We start from the raw sequence: 27,003 nt of genomic DNA, 5'->3' as shown, positions 1-27,003 counted from the left end.
TGATTTACATGAGGTCTTTGAGATCCACTTTGGCACACACATAGGCTTTCATCTGTGTGTCGGGGTGTTTGCCTTTTGAGGGTTACTTTGTGTGTACATATGACTATGTTTTCTCTGCTATTTACCATGAGATTACTCAGATAATAGTATGACCATGTTTGCTCTGCTATCCATCTTGGGCTTACTCGGTGTATAGTATGACCATGTTTCTCTATTATATATGTTGAGTTTCTTCGTATTAATATGACCATGTCGGGGTATAGGTTTATGGTTGTAAGCCCTCTCTTCTTATACTCTTTCTTAGAATATTAGGAAGCATATAGTTGAGATTGAACTCGATGACTTGATATAAAATTTGGCGTGGATCTCTCTTTAAGATTTATAATTAAAAATAAAAAATATTTGGACTGACTTTTGTTTCATTTAGGAAAAAGAAATAAGGATTCGAGGAATAATTTGAGGATAACGAACCTAGTTAAGCATGTAAAGTAAATTCAATGATGAATTAGACATGTTCGGATAAGTCAAAATCAACAATCAACAGTCAAAGTCAACAAAAAAATCAATACTTTTGATTTATCGTCAATTTTAGAAATTTCAAGGGTTTAATGGTGAATTGGAGGTGTTGTTGGCTTGTAGGACTCGATTTGGGCCAGAAATTGAAGGAAAAGTGGATGGGAATTGGATGGACCGAGAGAAAGGAAGGAAAAAATGAAAGGAATGAAATTTGGACAAATTGGGTTGTCTTCCTCAAATTTTCTGATTGGGTGCCCAAAAGATGAAAGGAGAGTCATCCAAATACATGAAAAAACCCAAAGCTGGAGCTGGCAATCGGGCAATAAGCAAGGATTTGGAGAGTTGGGGTGTTCGGCCGGTTTAAAAAGAGGAGGAAGAAATTTTCGAATTGCGGCCTTTCTTGTGAAGGAAAATTGGACAAAATGCAACAAATTAAAGAGGAAGTAAAGAAGAAGCTCGTAAGAGGCTTGATTTGAAGAAATTTTGCTGGAGAAGTAAAGGAAACGAAGAAAAACAGTGGCACTAGAGTTATCGCGAAAACAGAGGATGCTCGGGTTTTTAGAAAATCCGTGGAGTTAGAAGCTAATTCAAAACTCCAACTTTAAGGGTAAGTTACTTCTAAGGTCCTTCTAGAGTTATATTGTCTTTTATTTGATCGTATTGGCTGGAATGTTTTATTTTAAGCTCTAAAAAATCTGCAACTTCTCGCTGGAAAAACAGGGGCACGGTGGAAAGATTGGTTGATTCGGGAGTTCTAGGGCAATTAGGACGTCCAAATTTTGAGGTAAGTTACTTAAGAGAATGGGTAAAAGGTTTTCATAGGTTAATTGAGCTTTAAATGGCTGAAAAATGATGAATTTAAGTCTGAAACGCTCACCGGAAAAACAGAGGTCAAATCCGAAAATTTTTGGGCTGAAGGATGAAGAAAGAGTTTACTTTTATGTTTGACTTCTGTCTGTCATCTATTGTCCATCATTAAAAGCTAGAAAATCAATTTTAGGTTAATTAGGTGTTCTCAAGCATAATTAGGGATCCAATTGATATTGTTATGATATCTTAAACCTGAAATTAGAAGAAATTGGAAACTAAGTCAACTTTGAAGTTGATTATGCAGTTAATTTAAACTAAACCCTAATTAGAGTTAATGAGAAAATTAAGGGAAATTGGAATAGAATTAGTTCCTATTGAAGATTAATTTTAAGGTCTTGAGTTAATTTTAGGGAAATTAAAGGACCAAATTACAAAGCAGATTCTACCTTGGATCAAATTAGGGATTTAGGAAAAGTTTAAGTGAAATTGGTTATACTTGAAGAATAATTTTCAAATAATTGGATTATGGTCATGTGAAGGATAATTAGAGGATTATCAATATAATTTCAGGACAAATGAACCAAAAATCTGAGGAGTCGATTAACAGCGAGTGATTTACTTTCGAATGTTTTGATATAGAAACTAATTATATATAATAGTATGATATGATTTATGAAATGTGATGACATGATCTATTTTACTTGTCTAACATTTCAAAAATGTTTAAATTATGATTTCTAAACTCTCGATGGTTTTATATGATCTTGATTTATCAAAATGTAGTTTGGAATCGGAGTTTACATACTTGTGATTTGTATGATTTTTATGAAAACCTCTTGATGGTGGAATCAAGGTTGTTGAATGGTTATGCAAATGGTTTCAAACTATTGGTTCTTGTTCCCGAGAGATGGTTATTTTTCCATGCTACTTGAATATGTTTCAGTAGCACTGCTCAGGCGATCAAGGGCTACCAAGGTCAGATGTGGCTAGAGTATACTAGGAAGTCCAAAGGAACCTGCATCTGTAGTGCCACCCAGGCTATCAGGGGGCTACCACCGGGTTCAAATGTGGCCAAAGTAGAATCCAGAGTAACCTAGACCTGTGGCGTGTATCTATGCTTAGCTTTGAGGCAGCTCTGCGTGCACGTATGACCTTGTGATTTGGTTTACACCGCAGGGGGCATTCTTTGTCCAGAGTAACCTACCGTTGTAAACCAATATTTTGGTACAGAGTTTGTGTGGTTTTCTGATAACGGCTGAATGCTTTATAATGTGCTTATGAGAGTTGATCATGCCATTGTTTTACTAGCATGTGTTTGAGATGTTGTTGAATCTGTTATACTTTGTTCAATGATTTACTAAATGATTTGATAAACTTTATTGATGATTTAGAAAGCGATAGCTTATGTTTATATTAAACTACCACTCACTGGGTTTTAGCTCATGTTTTCAATATTTTATGTTTTTCCCCCCCCTCAGGTAGCGACAAAGTTCTCAGTGTTTGTTGAGCCTCTAAATGCCACTAGTGTTGTTAAACATCTATTATATTGTTTATACATGTATTTGAGAGTATTCCAGAATAGCTAAAACTTGTGAGTTACATTTCATGGGAGGTTTTGTTCAAAATAATCCTTACCGTTGGTTTGTAAATTTTTTTTAAACAATATTGTGAATTAAACTGAATCAAATTCCTAAACTTTGTCAATGAACGTAGATTATTTTTTAAATTGGGTTTGAAAGTCTGGGTTTGATCTTGAGTACAGGATATGTTAAGAGTTGGGATGTTAGATGTCATAGAGAGAAGTGATGTTAAATGTCTTCACACTTCGTTCTACGTTAAGAAGGGGAATCTGGTACAAGGTGTGACAACGGTGAAGGACCTCTACAAGTTCACGTTTACATTTACTATAGAATGCTCGATTTTATTTATGCAATAATTATCAAACTTCTGAATTGTTCATGTTTTACATCGATTTACAGTTTATGCTTATGATTGCAAGAATATGCTTACGATATTCCATACATGTTAACTCTCTTGAAAATGCTCATGTTTTAAATCAATTTACGGAACTTGTATCTCTATTTAGCATGATTGTGATTTTCTCAAATTATTTTTCTAAAAACTCACCACACATTGGGCATTTTTAGCTCAACCTTTATTCAAATGTTTTCCCCACCAAGTTGTTCTTGAGTTTCAACAGAGATTAGCGAATGTAATCAGATGGTTGTGGTATGTAGTAAACAAAGTATTCAATTCAAGTAAGTTTCAGTTTGACAATAGACTCCACTGCACGCTTGAGGCTTGTTGTCGTCGCAATCCGTCCTAAGTTCAGGTAGGATAATTTGGGACCGGATGTGACAGTTGTATTTGGAAAGAAGGGAATTTTGATCATATAGCAACTTTTAAGATTAGATTCTTATGCATCGCACTTTATCACTCAAAAAAAAAAAAATGTTGCCATATAACAACTTTTAAGGTTGCATTTGGAAACATGGCAAGATAAAAAGAATTCTTAAGAATTTTAGCAAACAACCTCTCCCGCATGTGCTTCATATTTCTTTTATTTCGATAGTACCCTTAGTAGGTTTCCAAAAATGTCCCTGGTGTCATTTAATGTAACTGTATCTTTGTCAGCAAATTTAAATGATATATCTTCCCGAGGGATTTTCAGTGTCCATTCTGCTATTTCTCTAATTTTGAAATATGTTTGCTATTTTTTTAAATGTTTGTTTCAAAATGATTCTATTCGTCTTGTTAATCCCAAAAAAATTAAAATACCTTCAAAAAAAAAAAAAAATTAAAGGGATTTTCAAAAAAAAAAAAAAAAAAAAAAAGGAAACTATTTATATAAAATAGCAAAATTTTAATTTTCTTTAATAGAAATGGATAGAGATTAATAAAAGTCTATTAGTATTTATTTGCTATTTTTATAAATAGTTTGACATTTTTATATGTTAATTTTTTATTGACAAATTTAGTGAGATATATAAATCTAATATCCGATAGGTGTGTTCATGGATCGGGTTGAAAGACTTTTTAGACCCAACTCAATTGTTCGGGTTGTAAATTTCTTCAACCCAAATAACTCTAAAAAAACAACCCAACCATGAAATATTTGGGTTGGGTTAGTTTGGGTTAATCGGGTCATTTACTTAAAATTTTATTCTAAAAAGAAGCAAAACATAAATATGTAAAAATCTAATTTAATTATTTTCATATATTGAATTAAGATTAACTACTCAATTTCAATTTATATAATGAAAAAAGTGGAAAAAAAAACGGTTGAAAAATAAATTATTAAAAAAATATTGAAATTAAATAAAATTAAAATCAATATATGTATAAATAATTGTGTTATAAGTAATATAAAAATATTTTAAAATTAATAATAAATTCGGGTTTGTTCGGGTTGGTTTGGTTTAAGTAAACCCATGAACCAACTTAATTCATCAAATTTTTATTTATTTGAACCCAACTCAATCCAAATGAGTTGATAACCCAATTCAAATCATACGAATTGGATTGAATTTATCAATTTTTTGGATGATCGAGTTGTTTGCGAAATGAAATTCAAAACCGGTTTGCATTTTGATGGGAAAGAGGTGGGCCCTTAACATAATGGGGACTGAGTCAACAAACCAATTGGAACGAAGGAAGAATCCAATGGTAAAGAACTTCGATTCCATGCCTTTACCCGTTCTATTTTTTATTCTGTTTTTAGTAAAATTATTGTTGAAATTAAATAGAAATATGATGATTTCCTCATCGATAATATTTGTCCAAGATGATTAAAAAACAATTCAAATTGGGTTGGTCTCACAAACAAAATGAAGAAAACTGAAGTAGAAAAATAAATACAGTGGACTCCAAAATTAAATTTTAAAAAATAAAAAATAACTAATATTAAATTAAATTAAATTGATTTCAATGGAATATCAGATTGAAAAGTATTATTAACAGCGAATGGTGGCTTGCATTGCAATGTAACGGAAGATCCCGCGAAATTAGAAAAACCATAGCTTCAACAATTAACTCTTTTCTAATTTTCATCCTAATTTTTTCATATTTTTATACATTTTTAAGATATGGATATTTTTATATTTAAGATTTTTTTTTTAATTTTTAATATGATGAATATTGTAATATTTAAATTGAAGCTAGACTATAATATTGTAATATTTAAATTTTAACTTATAAAAACTATGAGATTAAATATTTTAATTATATTGTTTTACATATATTATTATTATTATTAGAAAATTTTAAGGTATTTTATTTGAATATAAAATGTATTGAAAATGACTCCGTTAATATAGAAAATTTTATTGGGTTGAGAATAAATTTAAGAACTAGTTTAGAAAATAGAAAAATCTTAAAAAGAACCAAATGAAAATTTTTCTCACGAAGAATTCCCACTTTGATCTCCAAAAAATTTCGTAGAAATAAAGATTGATATGGAAGAGGGGACAGGGAGAGAGAAGCGTTTCCCTCTCCATCCCACCTCGTGTACGTCTGTACACAAAATATATAGCAAACGAAGAAACATTACCACACGCGGAGTATTATTTGATTCTTCAAAATTACAGTGGCAACCCAAATAAATTCTTGAATTATGGATTTGAATTTTGTTTCTTATAAATTTCTATACTTTTTTCATATATATATATATATATATATTACACGATGGCAATATTTTCTTTTCAAAAAGTTGGGTTTAATCAATGTTGAGATATTTAGGCCTTGATTTATGAATACAAAATCCTAAATCCTAAATCTCAAGTTAATACAAAAAATTATTCCGTTAAATATAGTTTCTACATGGTATTAGAGCCCAATCTTTAAAAGTTTTCTATTATGCATAAATTCACTCCAATTTTGTTGTTCAGATTCTTCATACGTGAACCTCTAACCGTTACAGCCACACATGGTCAAATTTTCTCAACTTGGTTTGGTTTCATTTAGTCAGTCCAATTAGTTTAATTTAGTCAGCCAATTCAGTTGATTTTCCAGAGTGAGTCAGCTAATTCAATCAATTGATTTTCAGAGTCTCTGTGAGTTCTTGTTTCCATTGATTTATGTATTATACATATATTTAGGCTATAATTAAGAAATTCGATTATCTTCCTTTCTATATAGGTAAATCTTCAAGTTAATACAAAATTATTCAATCAAATATAATTTCCACAATAAAAACTTAAACTTTCAATTTTAGTATAATAAAAAATTGTGATGATGAAGATCAAATCTTAGACCTCAAATAGGGGAATAACATCAATTATTGCTAAGGAAAGTTTACTAAGATATTAAATTGAACCGAACTTAATGGTAATTTGCATGATCTTCTACCATAGAAGTCAGAGATTTGATCCTTCAACTTAATTATTGTACTAAAAAAAGTTGACTAAGATATTTAGTTTATTATAAATTAATATAGTAATATAGAAATTGATAGATGATGACATTTTACCATATTTAAAAATATTTCAACAATTACTCATTTGAAATATTACAAGGAGTAATTTATTATTGTTTTTAAGGCAACGAATTTAAACTAAACAATACAAGGAATGTACATAATATTGATTTTTATAAATAATTTGGTCGCAATTTTAGAAATTAGTTTTAGAAAAATTTGTAAAAAAAAAACATTGAACTGTTTCCAGAATGATTTTTCAAACACAATTCATATTTTTTTCCCTCTTTAATTGAACTTAGCCAGAATCCTCCAGGACATCATTGTCTTACCTTCAACACCAATCACACACTTAAGGGTCAAGAAGCTATAATTAGTGTTGAATTCTCACAATCAAGAGGAGATGAACTCAGTTGAAGGATTCTCATTATAGTTAGTTTTAGTTGATGCTACAAGATGAAAACGGTTGAACTTTATTAATTTATTTTAGGGTATTTTCATTATTTGACCCATATATGTTTTGTTTGAGTTAGTTTTTTTTAGTTAGGGGTAAAATGGACATTTTAAGTCCGTTTAATTAAGTAGAAAAAAGATTGTAGGGTGGTGTTTTGATGTTTGTATTTTTAGGGTTTTTTTTTAATAAAAATTTTTCTAGTAGATGTCAGAGTTTTTTTTTAATTAGTGTTGCATGTCAAGAATAGATAAGTCTTATCATCTTGCTGGAGGATTAGAATTTGGAGTAAGGAACTAGTTTCTTTATTTAATCCAAATCTAATCCTACCCCTTTGGATTGGGATTTTAGAATTTGATATTAGTGATTCAACATTTAAGTTCTACATTTTCAAATTTAGGATTTTCATATCATTTGGTATTAGAGTCTAGACTCTAGATTGGATATATATTGTATTTTTTTTCGTCTATTGCCTTCTTTATTGAGTCTAATTTTTCTAATTAGAGCTTTTCTCCGTGTCGTTCTTTTGAGAAAAGAAAAAAAAAAAAAAAAAAAAAAAGAGAGAAGGAATTGGGTGGAATTGTGTTTGATTGGGAAAAAAATTATATGTGAAACTGATGGAGTGAAATAAAAAAAATAAGAGAGAATTGAAATCTGTGAAAGCACTGGAGAGGAAATAAATTAAAAAAAAAAAAAAAAAAAAGGAGTGTGTTGAGGCAGCAGATTAAATCAAAATTGAAAAGGAGATTAAAAAAAATTGCCTGAATCAGTTTCGAAAAAAATTGCAAAAATTGTTTAAAGGGCGGCAGGTTAAATCGAAATTGAAAGGGAGGGAATTTTTTTTATTGTTTTGAATACTAGGTTTGAATTGTTTTTGTTACGTTTTAAACATGGACTGGGTTGTGGTTTTTGTTCATGTGTGCGCGTGTGTGCATGTGTATGTGCATATGTATAAAACGTCAACGTCTGTAAAAACAAAATATCTCGAGCATACAAAATGTAAGGGTTGGGAAAGCATCTACCGACACATATGAATGCCGCTAGCGTAGAGAATCTATGTTGATGCCATGCATGTAAAACCATGAACTTAAATAGCGTCGGTATAGACGAAAAACCATCGGGATAAGGTATCCCGACGGTTTTTTACGACATTTTAGAATGCTTTTCAAAGGCACACTTTGTAGCGTCGGCAAAAGGTCCATTTTTGTAGTGCTTATAGATCTCTTAACCTCGAGAATGACCGAAAGAAAGATTTGAGAAGGAAAAGAGAATGATCGAAAGAAAGATCTGAGAATTGAAAGAATGGAAAAGTGATAACAAAATAATCAAATAATTTTATAACAAATATGTATAAAATAATGAAAAAACAATTGAATTTGTAACAAACATTTAAACAAATCGAAAGTTAGTTGTAGAGGTATAAAGACAAATTAATGATATAACAATATTATAAGATGATAATGAATAAAAGACGATTAAAAAGTACAAAAAATGATAAAATTCAAATTTTGTCAAAAAAACATATTAATCTTATAATAATATAATAAGACGATAATGAATAAAAGATGATTAAAAAATACAAAAAATGATCAAATTTAAATGAAATATACTGTGTTGGATAATAATATTAAATATTAAGTAAAATCTTAATCAAGATAAAAAATTTAATCCAAATTTAAAATAATAAAAAACAAATAAAATAATGTAAACTCTAAAGATATATTATAAATTAAAATCAAAATGATGATATACAAATTAAAAATTGATTAATTATTCAAAAAATGGTTAAATCAAATCAAAATAGATAATGAATTTGAATCAATGAGGGGAGAAAAATAAGGAAGATATTGATTTATTTTAAATCAATTCGTGGAGTAGTTATTAAACTCTAACGTGAATATTAAAAATAAATTTAAATTGCAAAAGAAGGCAAAAATTATGGAATGACGCTCATTTTTAGTTTTGAATTGGACATGTTAGATTATAATAGAATTAATTTGGTTATTAATCAAGCTCTCCAATTTCATTATATTTATATCTAAGTTATTAATCAAGCTCTATTTATATCTTGGTTATTAATAAAGCCCTACACTAACAATGTATTTAATATTTTAAACATATGAACCAAGGAAAAGTAAGATACTATCAAAATGTCCGCTAAAATAGTGACTAAATAAGAAATATGTACAATTGAATATAATAACACATACAAAACAATTTAAATCTTAAAAATATGGAAAAATATATTGTTAATTTATTAGGAATATGTATAAAACAATGAAAAAATAACTCAAACATTTGAATAAATTTAAAATTTGATTAGATAAAGAAAATTTGATAATATATGGATATTTAATTCAAGTGAGATTAATTCGAAAAATGGTTAATAGAATCTAAATTACTAATAAAATTTGCATTGAGAAAGGTGGTTATTTTTAGTTTTTCAAATGAATAGATTAGAGAGAAAAGTAGAGAATTAAGACATCAACAATTACCAACTCTGTCATTGTTTACGATTTTGTCACGTATTTGTAGTTTCATCAATAACAAAAGCTACAAACTAGACAAGGGTAAAATTGAGATTTGAAAATTTGTAGTCATATGCATGTGATGTTAATTGCCATAAATCTTATTATTTATCTATTTTGTCATTTTTTCAAAATAAAACCCTAAAAACTGTCATAAGCTCTAATTCCACTTGAGAAATGACTTTTGGATCACAAGTATGAAGCAAAGAAATTGGACATAAGTCTAGCCAATTCAACTCAAAACTTGGGCTTTTCTCCAGAAACCTTTCTGGCCTCTTTCACTTATTGGTAGATAATTCAAGCAAGCCCACCAAATTGAGTTTTCTCATTTTAACAATGATTCATTGGATTGGATTAAATGTCACCTTATAAGGTTCAAGCCAGAGTTACCTTATGAGATGGCTCTTCAACTTCAACACAACTCTAAAACAACTCCCTCTCGTGTTTAATTAGTCTAAACAAGTTTGATATATCCATTCATTATTATAGACTAATTTCCCAAATGTAATTCAGATCATATGCAAAAAGCCAAAGTGAGAATAGTTCAATTAGCATAAAAATATGTGCTATCAACTTCAATGTTAGAGGTTCGAATCCCTCAACGTACTAGAAAAACATATAAGCAAAGAATCACAAAATTTGATTGATTTTCTACCTCTATTCTTATGTATATATGATAGCTTACCAATCCTTGCAAAAATGCAAAGCATCCACAGAACTTTGATTGCTTCTACATACACTTTCACAACCTTGATGGCATGATATGAAGAAGTATATAAGATCTCCTTACAACCCCCAACCAAAATGGCAGTGGTGAAAAGAGAAAACTTATGGACATCTGTTTGGGTTAAGATTTTAAATAGCTTTGGAAAAATTTCACAAAGGACATTAAAGAACAATCTCTAAACACCTTAAGCAGGTGACTTATACCTGCAAACAACTTTACACCTTAAAATTTTTTCTTGTACATAAAACCCCGGCATCACCATGATCTTAACCCGACTCGGACCGTTTTTCTGCCTCTCTGCAAATACGTCGTCCATGTAACTCGAATCGAAGCTTCTGTTCTCTTCCACTCTCAGGATTTTAAGCGGCGGATCAAACGAGAAGGCGAGCAAGTGAAGCAGCCAAATGCATTTAGCTGCTACAAAGAAGGCTTGAAGCAGTTGCTCTGGCCATGGTCTCGTCCAATTAAGAGTTGTGATTATGCAGCTCATCTTCTGATCACAAAACTTGCTGAACTCTTCACTGTAGTATTTTGTTCCCTTCCTTAACACTTCATTCCAGCTGAGATTTCGCAACGCCACAAACGACGAGAACTGTGCTTGGCGATCTTGGTGAGGGTCTAACAGCTTAGGTGAGCCATTCTTTTGAAACACACAGTTCTCAAAATCTTGGTAGAGTGCCTGATTGATAATAGCTTCCAAATGGTACAGCACAGCTCTCGAGTACTTGGAATTTAGAGATAACTTATAAGGTTGTAGAATTGAATTCAAATTCTCCATGAGGGTATTGTCAGTTTCTTCGATCTGGCTTACAAGTGTCTTGCAGAATTGTTTTACCGATAGCCTTGCTTCCGATACTATCTGCAGGAAGCCTTCCACCATCACTTCCTCGCTCACTGGCATTCGGTTCTCTCCGTTCGTCCCTGCACTCGATGGTATTCTCTTCGGCAAATTGGTAGCAGTTTGGAGATCTCTTGCATTTGTTGCTTGTTTCAAAGCTCTCTTCAATTCCTCACAGTAATTCTCCAAGCCCTCCAGCTTCTGCCTCAGCTCACCTAAAGACGACTTCATCTCACTAACCTCCATCAATGCAGCATCTCTCGTCTCGTTCGCATCAATCAATTCTTTCTTCAATGTTTCAATTGACACTATCCCCAAATCCTTAAATATCTGAGAGACATCCTCTGACTCCGTCCTGTTTGGGGAATTCTCATACTTATTCTTCTTCTTTAACCGTGGAAACAACCTCGAAATCACTCCCCGACTTTTTGGTTGCGATTGAGTAGACAAGTGAGAATCTGTCAATGGCACTATGGTGTTTGAAAGCCTGCTATTCTTTGCTGTATTGTCACTCTCCTTCGTAATAATCGCAGGCCTGCATCGGTTGCATGAAGAAACCGATTTCGAGTCCCCCAAACTATTCCTCCTAGATGATTTGAAGTAATCATTTGCAGGTGATGTTTGAAAATCATATCCAGTGAGAGGCTTATGATCCTCAGCAGGACAAATATGGGGTTCCAAATTGGTAAAGTCAGAAGCCAAGCCTTTTGAAATCTCCTTCTTATAATCGGATAAAATTGTTTCATCTTCATTTCCTCCTCCTCCTCCTCCTCCTCCTAATCCATACTCATCCCAGCTTTCTGAAAAAGTCCCAATTCTCATCGGAACTTGATGGTATCCATTCGTTGGCTCATCTTCATAACTCTGTAAAGAGACTTTCAAATTCAACCAATTTCACAGAAACCCATGTTTTTAATTACTCTCACCAAACAGATTGTCTCAACCTTTGACTGAAGTTAACCCCTCATAAATATATTTGTTAGTCTAAATCGCTTCGTACACAGCCACAAAAACATACCCAAATTTTCAATATAATCAAATAAACCAACCAAGAGAAAATGACATATTAGAATGTGAAAGAGAAAGACGGTGGATCCTAAAATGTCCTCAACTCAAGAGAAAAACCCATTAAATGCTAACCATAAATGCCCATCCGTGTCAGTGATGCAAATAAGATCCGTTAATCATAATCAAACATTCATATACATAGTTTGAATCAAGAAATACCAAAATTAAACAGGACAAAGAAAAAAAAGAGGACAATCAATGGCAAAAAAAGGGTAGAATTTAAACTCACAGGGGTGAAAACAGGGTAATCCTGAGCAGAGAATTGAGAAGCAGCATGAGAAACAGGAGAAGCCGAAGGGAATCGAAGGTTAGAAGGGCTACTTCCTTGCATAAGAGCGGCATGAAGAGCCCTCAGCTCAACAGCTTTAGCAATGGCGGCCTGAATTTCTTGGCGGCTAACATCACCGGCGTTGCGAAACATTTTGGTAGCACTCGTGGCAGCCATAAGAAACAGAGTTTGGCATAGACCCAGAAAAGAGTAGAAGAGAATTGAAGAGAAAGATATGAACTTTCAATTTCTAGACGGTGAAAAGAACAAAGAGAGACATCGAGAAAGGGATATAGAAAACATGGATTGAATTGGCAGAAGCATGGATGATATCAAGTTTAGAATGGTGGATTACCAGAATAGTTGAAAGAAAGAAAGAAAGAGCGAAGGTATCTGAAAATCCAAAGAAGTTTTTGTCTGTGTAGTGAGTGGGAATGAATGGAATGAAAGCATGTGAAGGAGAGAGAAGAATGTGGGGTGGAAAAATGGGTAACATTTTTGAAGAAAAAGGCTCAGAGTAGTTCTTCTAATTTTAACCGTATGTGTAATATGGCCCTCTGTCCTCGCAGAATCATGTCATCACTTTTTTAACACCCTTCACCAAATTCCCCCTTCAAATAAACCCATTCATTTTCTCTTACTATTACATTTCAAAAACAAACTTACCTAATTATATGCTGTCACGTGAAAATTTTACTTTTTACCATAGCTAGATTAGTTTGTAAAATACATTGTATGATCGAGAAGTAATTTTGAACTAAAAAGGAACATGAAAATGGGTGTTGTATTTATTTATTTATTTTTTCCCATACCTTAAAAACCACTTTACAAGACATCTAAATGATAACATGTCTCATGTTTCATCATTATACTTTTTAAACACATGTAAACTTTGTCACACCCCTAATTTCATAAAGCGCTTGGGGGAGAAATATCATTTTCCATCAACTTCTTTTCTTTTATACTATGATCAAGAGGCATAATATAAACATGATTTGGGTCTCTATAGGATTTAAAAACAAAGCATATCCTAAACCAAAATAGAAGAGACAAATAATAATGTAAATGGGATCATAAGAGTTGAGTTGAATATGTTTTATGCATGTATGATAGAATTGATTAATTTGTCTTGCAAGGAGAGAATTGAAGGTTGGAAGAAAGAAAATGAAAGGGAGATGGGAGGGACATAGCAACCACCACCAAAGCATTCAAAACCTTCCAAAAGCCTCACCCTCACCCCACTTCCACCAAATCCTCCCCCATCTTATCTTTCCCCTATCAACCTTTCTCTCTCTCTCTCCTTATTACCCACAAATAATACATTTTTTATCCCTAAACTTTGGGTTTACTTTCGTCTCTAAATTTTTAAATATTACACATTTAGTCCTTCAATTTTGGATTTATTTTCTAATTAGTCTCTTGAAGTTTGAGTTTTCTTTCAATTTGTTCTCTATGTTTCGAGATTCACTTTTAACCTTGATTATTCACGAAATACTTATTTTCTATTTTCGGTACTGCTTTATTTAATAAATTAAAAATCAATTAAAGAATTATAATTTATTAAGTTTATCATTTTTAAGATTAAATTAAAATTTTCACTTCATAATTATTTTAAATTAATCAATAGAAATTGATGTTAATGATTGAAAGTGAGTTGTCAATGAAAAATGAGGTTAAAATTGTAAAATCATAAAACCTAGGGGCCAAATTGAAACACAACTCAAATCTCACAAGTAAAATTATAATATTTTGAAATTTATGAACTAAATTAAAACAAAACTCAAAACTTACGGACCAAATATATAATATTTGAAAACTTAAGAACGAAATAGAAACTATATCCAAAATCTTGGAACCAAAAATATATTTTTTTTAAAATTATTTTCTTAACAATTAATTTGTTTAGATTAACATGCGTAGAAAAAACATACCTTATAGAATTTAGTGGTGATTTTTATTACATATATCGGAGGAAAAAAAATCAAATTTGGGTGTATGCTGAATTCCATTCATGTTTTTGCAACCTATTCCAATTGCACAACAAGAAAAAACTCAAAAATACTTGTAAAAAGTAAGAAAAATAGTTGCTATGTATCATGGTTTAAAATTTCCAATGGAATTTCGAGATTTGGATGACCTTAAAATTTTGATTGGAGGAATTTCGTTTTATCCCCAATTTTGAGAATATATTGAGAATATTTCTATTCTCCTCATTTCGACAAAATTTTGAGATTTCGAGAAAATTTCATGATTACACACCAGTCTAGTTTTAGACGTCAATGTCATTTTCAACAAATTATTAAACCTTTTCACGTGTTACTTTTTCTAATTTCCAACTTATCTCAATTTTTAGTTTTATTTTCTACCCAAAACTTTCATTAATAAAGAAATTGAACATGAAAAACCACACAAAAAAAAAACATATACTTATTTTTAACCTAATTCAAATTTTTTTAATTAAATTTTCACATCATTTAACCTCAAAATTGAATTGATATGATTTTTTCTTTAAATATCCAAAACTTTTATAATTTTCACATCATTTACTTCAAAATAATCTTAAACTTTAAATTATTTTTTAATTATTATCCATTTCATTTTTAAATTCCACTCTCGCATAAAAAATTTACAATAAACATCTAAATGTCATCTTATTTTATAGAAATTGTGATTAAAAATGATAAATTATAGTCTCGTTAAGCCACAATCAAAGTTTCATTAACTAATTATATCAATTTTCAATCAATTTCCATAATTATTCTGAAATTTCCATCGACATACTGAGAATTGTGTTTTTTTTTTTTTTTTGGGTCCAAGATGCATGAAAGTATTTTAAAAAGAAAAAAACATAGCATGAATTCATTCCTTAACATTAATAACATGAATATATTTATTATAGGAATTGAAAAGTAGAGAGCAGTGATCAGTACAGCCTTTTAGAACTGGAAAACATGTTCTAAAGCAAATTAGAAAGGTTTTGATCTAAAACTTTAGGTTGAGAAATGAATTTTATTGATTTAAAAAAAAAAAAGAAATGAATTTTATAGAATAAAAAGAAAGAAAGGCAAATGTGTAAGCTAACCACTCTCTCAAAAGGGCAACAAATTTTTGTCAAACACTTTTCTGTTTTGTTGTGATGAAATTAAGGCTAATTCAGATGCATTTTGCTAATTGATTAATGTCTTAGGGAGGGTGACGTTAAGATGGGCCGTGTGACACATCCATGTTTCGGTTTAGTAATTTTTTGTTTTTATTTTTAAAAATTAAGTCTATAGATATTATCTCCACATCCAAATTTCTTGTTTTGTTATTTATATTTCACCAATGGTTTAAAAAAAAAAAACTAAAGCTAAATTTTGAGAACTAAAGAAAAGTAAGCTTTCAAATAGTTATTTTATGTGATGAAATAAACTTAATTTTTAAAAATAAAATAAAAAATCAAATGATTATCAAACGGATCCGAAAAACTAAAGCTGGATTTTTTCACCCCCTATGCTTGTTTATTGACTTTTATAAGGAAATTAGCAATATATCAATATGGTAGTGAATCTGGTAGGTTTCTTTTTTCCATGATCAATTTCTCTTTTTAACTTTCCTACCCCCATCTTTTCTCAATTTATTTTAATTCTTTTACTTATAACAACTGTTTTCAATTATATATATATAATACTATATTCTTATAATAAAAATTAATTTTTAATCTAATCCTTGAAGTGTCGTTTGATAACTATTTGAATTTTTGTTTTTGTTTTTAAAAATTAAAGTTTATAGACACTACTTTCTTCTCTAAATTTCTTTATTTGTAATCTATTTTTTTATTAATGGTTTAAAAAACCCAATCAAAATTTAAAAACTAAAAGAATTAGCTTTTAAAAAGTTAGTTTTGTTTTTAGAATTTGATTAAAAATTTAACCATTGTACTTAAAAAAGATGCAAATATGATAAGAAATAGCGAGAAAATAGTCTTAATTTTTAAAAATAAAAAACAAAAAACGAAATATTTATCAAACAGGACATAAATTTTTAAATTTGTTCTATTAAATTTCATTTAAAATTATTCTAATTTTACTATATTTATAAATAAGTTTGCTCATTTTCCTTTATTTGAAAATAACGGTTTAATTTAATTTAATTATTTGTATTTTTGCATGTGTGGATTTTTGTAAGTGAATTTATTTATAGTAGCAAAATTCAAAAAAACAAACTAAAATAATATATGCTATTATATAGATGTGAAGATTGACAAAATAAATTTGAGAATAGACATCAAAACTTCCCTAGTTATGATTTTAACTGAACTTTGTACTTAAATTTTCGCTAGCTATTAAACATAATTTGTTATATTAATAATTTATTTTGAGAAAAGATACTTTTAATAATTACATTATTCATTATCTCTCTTTTTAATGATGTAGGCCACCAAACTAAAGCTCACTCAAAAGTCAAAAGAAAGGCATTGAAGTCAAAATGATCATGCGAGACTTCCTTAAAATGATTTTTATTATATAAACACATCGTAATGATCCATATTCACATTATATATATATATATATATATATATATATAGTAAAGAAAAAAGAATTAAATATTAAAAAAAAGGTAGTGAATTGATAAAATTAATGGGCTAAGGTAAGGTGGAAAATTGGAGTCAAAGATAAGTAACACAAACAGCACTCAGCTTTTATAGACATAAATTAAAAGTTAGTGAAATGTTGAAAAGGTAATAAATATGATATATATTTGAAGAGCACATGGGAATCACTATTTTTATCATATGGTGTAAAGTATGAGTTTAGAGAGAGAGGACATTAGGGTTTGGGCATTTGAGGATGGATGATTGCATAATGTGGTCTACACTGCAACATGTCATTGGAAAGTCAGCATCATATATGTATATTTTGAAGAATCAAAAGTGTGTCCCCCCCCCCTTAGCTTTTGCAATATTTTCTCTAAAACCCCTTTAATTTCCACTTTCTATCAATTATATCCCTATTAATCCCAACCTTCAAATTCACAAATGTACACTTCTCTTAACCATGGATGGATTACCCAAATCTTTTCTTACTGTAAATGTTTTACAATTTTATTAACTTTTCATGCATATATATAGCATTTCAAATTTTATAGGGTAAAAGTGGAGACAATTTTAAAATCATATAACTTTCTTTTTCCTTTGGAAATCTAGAACAAAAGGAGCTATAAAAAATATATATCATATCAAAAAATTTAGTACGGAAATCCTACCCTACTTACACATTAAGTTAGAAAGGAGCGTCAAATCATTCATCAATCCACAAATTTTAAATTTAATTATATATTAAGTTTTTGGATTTAATATTAATTTAATATGATATCAGAGTAAGGAATAAAGAACAAAAAAGAATGAACATAAATATTTTTGTGGTTCACCAACAATGCGTTAACAACATCCACGGACAAAGAGAGACATAAAATATAGATATAGAAGTGCCAATAAGACTTGAAGGCTTAATATGACACCGCTCTAAACTCTAAGCCCAAAAAATAGAAATTATATAAAAACCCAATATTTAGGTTTTGGGAGCATCACCCCCGAGCCTCCATGAGGGTGTGTCCCCCTAGACTCGTACTTGGTCATTTGAAGTGTCGGATAACAAATTCAAGACAATATTCCAACAATACTTATGGTACAGAAATTGTAAGAAAATAAATACAAAAAATTTTGAAACAAAACAAAACTTAAAGATGGTTACCGAACAAAGTCTAAGCTTTTGGGTAGACGGGGATTTAAGAAAGGAAAGAAATGGGTTTTTTTTTTGTTTTTCGAGAGGCAGGCTTCCAAGTCTCTTTCTGATATGTACAAAAACGAATAAAAACAGCCACACAAACAGAGCTAAAAAACTTTATCCCACCACCAATCTTCTCATATCTGCAGAAAGCAAAAAGAAAATATAAAACTGATTATGCAAAGTGTTAGCTTTTAATATCTATCTCCCTTCTTCTATTTCATTGCCATTTTTCGTTTTCAAAATTTTGGTGGTACCGAATACGAGCAGCCTTTCTTTTCCATCTTTATTTACAAAACATTTTTTTTTTTAAGTTTGAAACTAGAAAGTAAAAAGTAGCTAGGGCTTTTCTTTTTACTAGAGCGTAGCTAGGTCATGTTTTAATGTTTTGTCCTGTTACATTTGGGAGGTTCCGGCAGAGAATCATTCTCATTTGCTTTATTAATAATCTATACTCATATTTTGCTACTACCCTTCCGGCCATTCCCTATCTTATATATCTTTTTCTTTTTTTAATTCACTTCCTTTTAACCAAAGTTTGATTATTATATTTTATCACATAATTCAAAGGGAAATTAAAACCCCACTTTTCTTATACTTGTGTATCCTTACCTTATCTTCTTGAAACCTACGTAATACCACATTCTTCTTAACTGCCCCCGATAATAATGCACACAAATAAAATACAAGCACAATTAAAGCCATACAACCAAAGAAATTCAGAGAGATAAGAAACCCCCCCAAAAAAAACATATATAACTCCCAAGCTTGAGTCCCCTCAACAATTGAAGTCCCCATATGCCACTGCCAACAAGAAAGAAAAATCTTAAGTCGAACAATCTGTGATTGCTAACTAATTGGGGAGGATGGTGCACGGAATTTTATGGACACATAGATTGATAGACAACAACACATCAACCGAATCTCTAAACTTTATGTCTCAACCGATTACCTGCATCAAAATGACACATCCAAATGAGCTCTATATCTCAATGAGTAATCATATTGAATGGAGTACACACCCCACAAGAGAATGTCTCCTTCTATGAAGCACAAATACTTCATGTGAGGCAAAAAATCAATATTAGACGCGTATCAAATGCCGATACTTCCAGATACTTCTTAGATACGTATCTAATACGCGATTTGATGTATTTATTTCTACGCGTACTTTTTTTAAAGAAAAAATACAAGCAACTCATCCAATCTTTTTCAATCTAAAACTAGGTAACCTATTTAAAAAACTCACTACTTGAGTCCAAAACTAAAACGAAAATAAATAAATAACGGACCAAACCCTAGACTAGAATCATCTAATCTCCATCTTCACATTTGAGTCTCTACAAAGTTCACCAAAATATAAACCATTTGGATATCTTCAACAATTCAATGAAGAAGTTCTTCATTTATTTTCATACTTCTCCCTCTAATCTTCTTCTTTTTCTTTGCAATATGAGTCACTTTTCTATGCATTTTATTAACTATTGTACTTCAACATCTTAGATGTTGCTTTTTTTGTATTGTATTTCAGTGTTTGTATTCTATTTTGTGTTATTATTATTAATTTGTATGCTAAATTTATCTACATCCTAGATTTTTTTAAAGAAAAACAAAATGTATTTTCAACGTATCAATATTCTCGTTTTTTATAAATATATATATATTAAAAATTATATAAAAAAAATGATGCATCATTAGACGTATCCGTATCTTAGTTTTTTAGAAATTGACGAATCGTCGTATCTGATCGTATTCGTATCTATGTCTATGCTTCATAAGTTCCCTTAGACAGTTTGGCTAAAAATATAATAAAGAAAAATAAGTGATCTTTAGTCTCCACTCTACGAGTACACATATACATACATTAGAAACAATTGAACAATTGAACACCACTACTAATACGAATTATAATTTGTTATCATTTGCTATGATATGACTAAAGATGTGTTTTGGACCAATAATGTTGATATCTTTAGAGAGTTCACTCTCGTTTGGACATTAGATTTCTGTAATACTATTTTTTTGTATTGAACTTGTCGTATCCGATAATCAAACCAAGTCCGCGTGGTAATCCACGTTATTTTATTTAAACTCTATAATTTTTTTGTTTTATTTTTAAATAAAAGTTAACTTCCAAGTTCCACTTTTGTTAAAGATTTTGCTTCTCTCTCAGGATATATAATTCATGTAGTAGATTAAGGAAGCTAAAAATGCAGCAGCGTTGACCAATCAAGTATTGTCTAACCTTTTTTGTTTGGGGGGGGTGGTGTTTATAACACCATCTTCTTTCAGGTAATTATTGATAAAATACCCGACAGTATATCAATTAACAAAATAAAAATAATAATAACAATAATAACAGGCTAAGTTAAATATTTGGTCCCTATTATATTAAGGTGCAATATCAGTTTTAAAACTAGAGGTTAGTTTGTTTTAAATTAAAATTGCTATAGTTTCTATGCTATTGTCAAATATCAGAAATCTGTCGTTTTAGTTAAACATTTGGATTTGGCCACGACTTGATGTACTCTTTTTTTTGGCTAATTGTGTTGTGTTGGAGACGGAATAAGGCAGTAGCTTGAGACAAATCGCCTTCCTTTCAGTTTGTCCTAATTTGAAAGGTATAATATAAAATACTTGTGCTTTTGTAGTTTTCTTTTACAATCCAAACATTATTCATAAAAAGAGTTTTTTTTTTTTTTTTTCATTTTTTTAAAAGTATTATTCATATAAAAGATTTAGTGGTTTTCTTTTACGATGGAAAGTTTACACACTTGCATGATGTTTATGGGTGCTTAAATTTGTTGTTTTAAAACAATGGGTATTTTTCTTGTTGAGGTGTTTCTAATTATTAGAGAGAAATAAAGAGACAAAGAAACAAAGGAAAAAAAATGAAAGCAGAATGCAATGTGATGTGACTTCCTTGGGGGTTTGACACTGGCCACCTTAACCTAGCCCTAAATCAAAGCGATTATACAAATTTAGGCCAGGCCTAAAATAAATTTGGGTTTCATATAACTTAAATAAATACCTCTAACTATATAATTGTCTAAACTTTTTTTAAAATTTTTTTTACCAAGTATGTCTCAATTTACCTTTTCAACTTGTATGCATTCAATTTTTATACGTGTCTAGACTTCTTCAAATATTAAATTAATAAAATGGACATTTAAAATTGATACATTGCGAATTTCAAAGTAAATTTTAGGGCAATTAGTAGACATGAAATGAAGATTAAGCCCATGACCCAACAATTCTAAAGTTTGCATAAGTGATAAAATTATCAAGTTCAACCCAATTGAAATTGCCAATTGACCAGAATGCCCTCAAAGTTTAAAATGTGTGATTGTCATATCAAATTAAGAGGTTGTTTGGGGCATTGAGTTGAGATATAATGTCTGAAGTTCATATGTCTATGTTTAGGGTATGGAGTTATTTGGTCTGAGTTCATATGTTTGTGTTTGGGGTGCAGAGTTGAGTTCATATGTCTGGGGTATTTGGTGCAATTCTTTGAACTCTAAATAATCTGCTTTTATAATGATTATTTTTTTACATTTGTTTATTGAATAATTCTACCTATCTTTATGTTGAATAAAATATAGTGTTCACACGATATTCCAAGAGAAATTTATTTCGTGGAACTTGAACTTTGTATTTGTATTAATTTTCTAGAAAGTGAGTACAATCTCTAATACAAAATATTTTGATGCTTTCAAAATAAACTATAAACTTTAAGCTAGTTGATCTTCTTAGGTGATCGGCCTTTGGGCTTGTTGATCTTCTTGAGCGATCGCCTTTAGCTTGTTGATCTTCTTGGGTGATCGGCCTTTGGGCTTGTTGATCTTCTTGGATGATCGACCTTTGGGCTTGATGATCTTCTTGGATGATCGGCCTTTGGGCTTGATGATCTTCTGGGATGATCGGCCTTTGGGCTTGATGATCTTCTTGGATGATCGGCCTTTAGACTTATTGATCTTATTAGAGGATTAGTGTTCGTACGAGGCTTCTGAAGAAACTTGTTTCGTGGAGTTGAACTTAAGTTGGTGTTGATGTTGAAGTTGATTTGATGCAATGTGGTTCGATCTGTAGTACTTGATCCTCTGATTCTCTCTCAGTTGGGCGAATGTGCTTGACTTGAAAAAGAAAAGTGCTTGACTTGAAAAAGAAAAGCACCGAACGTTCTTGAAGTAGAAGTCTTGGAAGAGTCTTTGGGTCTTCAAGGATCTTCTGTCTTCTAGGAGTGCAGCTTCAGGAATCTTGGGAGTCTTCTGCTTGTTGATGAATTATTTCTGGGGTCTCTGAATGTAGAAAATGTTTGTATCTTCAAAGGACTTCAGTCTTCAGAAGGCTTGTATCTTCAAAGGATTTTAGTCTTTAGAATGCTTGCATCTTCAAAGGACTTCAGTCTTCAGGTGTGGTTAGCTTCATGTGGTTCGATCTCTAGTACTTAATCCTCTGATTCTCTCTTAATTGGGCGAATGTGCTTGATTTGAAGAATAAAAGCACCGAACGTTCTTGAAGTAGAAGTCTTGGAAGAGTCTTTGGGTCTTCAAGGATCTTCTGTCTTCTAGGAGTGCAGCTTCAGGAGTCTTGGGAGCCTTCTACTTGTTGATGAATTCTCTCTGGGCTCTCTGAAGGTAGAAAATGTTTGTATCTTCAAAGGACTTCAGTCTTCAGAAGGCTTGTATCTTCAAAGGATTTTAGTCTTCAGAACACTTGCATCTTCAAAGGACTTCAGTCTTCAGGTGTGGTCAGCTTCAGGTGTGGTTCGATCTCTAGTACTTGATCCTCTGATTCTCTCTCAGTTGGGCGAATGTGCTTGACTTGAAGAAGAAAAGCACCAAACGTTCTTGAAGTAGAAGTCTTGGAAGAGTCTTTGGGTCTTCAAGGATCTTCTGTCTTCTAGGAGTGCAGCTTCAGGAGTTTTGGGAGTCTTGTGCTTGTTAATGAATTCTCTCTAGGCTCTCTGAATTTAGAAAATATTTGTATCTTCAAAGGATTTCAGTCTTCAGAAAAGCTTGTATCTTCAAAGGATTTTAGTCTTTAGAATACTTGCATCTTCAAAGGATTTCAGTCTTCAGGTGTGGTTAGCTTTAGGAGTCAAAGAGTCTTCTTATTGTAAAGAATTCCCTATAAGCTCTCTGGAGTATAGAATTATTGCCCCACAAATGAGGACAACTCCTCTATTTATAGAGTTCTCTACTAGAATTCATGGTCTTGGGCTTGGTCGGTCCATGGGCCTGACTAATAGGATTTGGACCTTATTTGATATTTTGATCAAATTAAGCCTATTTATGGGCTAAATTGGACTTTTAGCCCAAATAATAATATCAAATTGGACCAAAGTAATTTTATTAAATCCAACGGTTACGAAGGAAACATGTGGCATCATCGAACTTCGCCAATTTATGTCTTCAACTTCAATTTGGGACAAATGTCAACTTCTAATTAGTCTCGAATTAATTATTTGGAATTTCGTCATTAATTTAGTAAATGAGTGGAATTTGCGATCGGTCCAAAATTTCTCATTCAACATATAGGTTGCAATTTTTTTCATTTAATTTTTGAAGTTTTTCTTTTTCTTTCTTGCTTTCTTTTTTTGGGTAATGAACAATAATTAACTCACTATATTTCTTGCAGGAATATAGTTAAATAAAATGATAAACAAAAAAGAACTCAAAACTTTTGATTCCTAACTTTTCTCTATAATTTCATCATTATCTTCTTCTTTTTCTCCTTCTTCCTGTGTTTTTGCTCTGTATTTTTATTGATGTTTTATATTTTGGAGGATCATCAGAAAACAAATCTCCTTTTTTCATTATTTCTTGCCAAAAAATGTTCCAAAAAAAATCTTCATTTTATGGTTTTTTCCCCTTTTGTATGTGTTCCATACTATTCAACTACATATACATACTTTTCTAAATACTATTAACACTCATTTGATATGTGGAGTCAATTAAATAAAAATATAATTTACAAATTTCTGTGTATAAACATTGCACGTATTGTAGACAAAATAGTATTATTTATATAATCAATAACCCCACAACATACTTTAACAGTCATCGGTCTTATATTAGTCGAAAGTGGTTGTCGAAATTGATTATTGAAGATGATTTTCACTAGAGTTTGTAGTTGCAAGTGGTTTTCGGAGTCTGAAGTTGGTTGCATGAAGGTGGTATTAAAGTTGGTAGCCGAATTTTGTCGTTGGAGGTGGTTTTCGGAGCCCGAAGTTGGTCATCGGAATTGGTCACATAAAGGTGGTCGTCGAAGTTTATCATTGAAGATGATTTTCGCCAGAGTTTTAGTCGAAGGTGGTTGTTGAAGCTCAAAGTTGCTCGCATGAGGGTGGTATTAGAATTGGTTGCTAGAGTTTTTATCGTTGAAAGTGGTTGTCAAAGCCCAAAATTGGTGTCGGAGTTGCTCACTCGAAGGTGGTCATCGAAGGTGATTTTCGTCGAAGTTTATAGTTAAGGTGGTTGTCGAAGTTGGTCATCGGAGTTTTTTTGTCAGAGGTGGTTGCCAAAGTCCAAAATTGGTCGTCAGAGTTACTCGCGTGAATGTGGTCATTGGAGTTAGGTCACTGGAATTATCATTGGAGATGGTTGCCAAAGCCCGAAATTGGTCGTCGAAGTTAGTCACCGAAGTTGTCCTCGAAGGTGGTTTTTGGAGTCCAAAATTGGTTTCTGGAGTGTGGCAGTGATAATCACCGATGGGTGGAGTCATTGAAAGCATTGGAAGAAGGAAGAGTTAGGGTGAGTTGGTAAAATATACCAACTCAACTCCACCAACATCTAAAGTGTTGGGGTCTATGCCCTAAAGCCTCGTAGTTTTATATTAGTTGAATCAATTGTTGATTAGTTTTATATTATTTGTGCAATAATCCATTAACCCAAGATCCAAGGTTATCTGATGTAACTTAAACATGTATATGGAGATATAAAGGTGGATCATATTTAAGTGAAAACTTAAATAGTCTGTAATATATGGATAAGGTTGGGTGCCTTATCTTGGTAACATTACTAATATAACTCACTTTGTAGTTATTACAATTGTTGTAAAGTACTATAAATAATTTGATCTTAATCATTCTTGTGGAGGCATGTGAGCGTGGGGTATCTTATACAAAAGAGTTTGTATAAAGACCGGACCACAAAATGTGAAATCTCTATTTATAACGTCATTACTAGAAGAGACTTACATTTCACTAGGATGACCATAGGTGACTTAACCTTAATCCTGAGTGAGTTGTGAATTCTTGCCTACGAAGGAAATCTTTTGATTTGTATGGATGAGAGTGGCCAAATTCACCAACTCAATAAGCTTACCATTTTGGAGATTCGTCTGATTGGAGAGCTGGGAACACAGCTACACAAGAAAGAATTCACTCCTTCTCTATAGTTAGGGTAAGAAGATAAATTTTTCCCTTAAAGAGTTGATTCTGGGACTTGAACAATGAGGTGCCTCACACTCTCCTGGCCCAAGAGGGGTTCATTCATAGTTGGATTATGACTAATTATTCATTAGAGTGATCATTCATACTTAAAGAGTTAGATGTAACCATAGAGGTAAAACGATAATTTAACCCAGTTGTACTTACGAGCAATTTGTGAAAGGTCAACATACTGTTGATTGGTTATATCCAATGGACACAAAAATATATCTATAGTGTGAAGAGATCAATTTTCGGTCTTTAGTGGAGTGACCGGTAGTTAATGATGTTGATTAATTTTGATGAAAATAGTTCAATCAACTTGTATCATTGGAGCTTCAATCTATAGGTCCATAAGGTCTACTCGTTAGCTCAATGAGAACTAATGAGAATCAAATTAATTTTGGTTTAATTTGAATTTTTTGAATTAATTAAAGGGAATTAATTGTATTAGATACAATTAAATAATATATATTGATACATTATATAATTTTTGAAAGAAATAAATATTTGAATATGACTCAAATATTAATTATATGAATATGGTTCATATAAAATCTATATGTTAAAATTTAATGTAAATATGATTCATATTAAATTTAGATAGTTTTACGAGAAAAATAAATATTTGAACCTGATTCAAATATTAAATATGTGATTATGATTCACCTAGAACTATATGTTATGATATGAATATGATTCATATTAATTGAGAGGGGTTGTTATTTGAATATGATTCAAATATTAATTTATATGAATGTGATTCATATTAATACTTTAGGTTATTTGAGAGAATAATAAAATATGTTTTATGTTATATGTGATATAACACTAACTATAGGTTATATATGATATATGTGATATTTCATATAGTTTGTATATATATATTAAGTGGTTAATTTAATTTAATTAAAATTAAAGGAAAGAGAGTTATAACTTCTTCACCCATTATTTTCTCAAGCTCTCTCTCACGTAACAAACTAGAGAAAAAAAAAATTGGAGAGGAATTCCCTCTCTTTCTCCTCTTGCTCTTTATGTTATGCATATAAGTTTAACAGAGAAGAAAATATCTCCCAATACTCTTCTTCCCTTACCTCTTATCAAAATTAAGTGCAAGCCCACACCTTTGCACGATTCTCATCAATGAGAATAACGGGAAAGACCCTGTGATGGTGTTCGGTTGCAAC

General features: G+C 31.0%; 1 protein-coding gene and 1 long non-coding RNA gene across 2 annotated transcripts; one reads left to right on the top strand and one right to left on the bottom strand.

Annotated features, from left to right (window-relative positions):
- The first annotated feature begins 676 nt into the window (after positions 1-676).
- On the top strand, positions 677-2,700 carry LOC150033067 (uncharacterized). The gene is made up of 3 exons (XR_016524001.1): positions 677-1,123; positions 1,237-1,300; positions 2,270-2,700. It is a non-coding gene; the product is annotated as an uncharacterized LOC150033067 (long non-coding RNA).
- A 7,709-nt stretch (positions 2,701-10,409) lies between these two features.
- Positions 10,410-13,138, bottom strand: LOC150033066 (DNA double-strand break repair RAD50 ATPase). The gene is made up of 2 exons (XM_090305521.1): positions 12,581-13,138; positions 10,410-12,147 (listed from the first exon to the last, which is right to left on the bottom strand). Exons 1-2 carry the CDS (start codon positions 12,794-12,796, stop codon positions 10,630-10,632), a joined length of 1,734 nt encoding a protein of 577 aa, XP_090161647.1. The 5' UTR covers positions 12,797-13,138; the 3' UTR covers positions 10,410-10,629.
- Between the last annotated feature and the right edge of the window lie 13,865 nt (positions 13,139-27,003).

The sequence above is a fragment of the Benincasa hispida genome, chromosome 10 (genome assembly GCF_027475165.1).
Source record: "Benincasa hispida cultivar pf3 chromosome 10, pf3_genome.v1.1, whole genome shotgun sequence".
NCBI classification, from domain to species: Eukaryota; Viridiplantae; Streptophyta; class Magnoliopsida; order Cucurbitales; family Cucurbitaceae; genus Benincasa; species Benincasa hispida.
The sequence above is the reverse complement of the archived record's forward strand: the minus strand, read 5'-3'. Positions and strand labels throughout refer to the sequence as shown.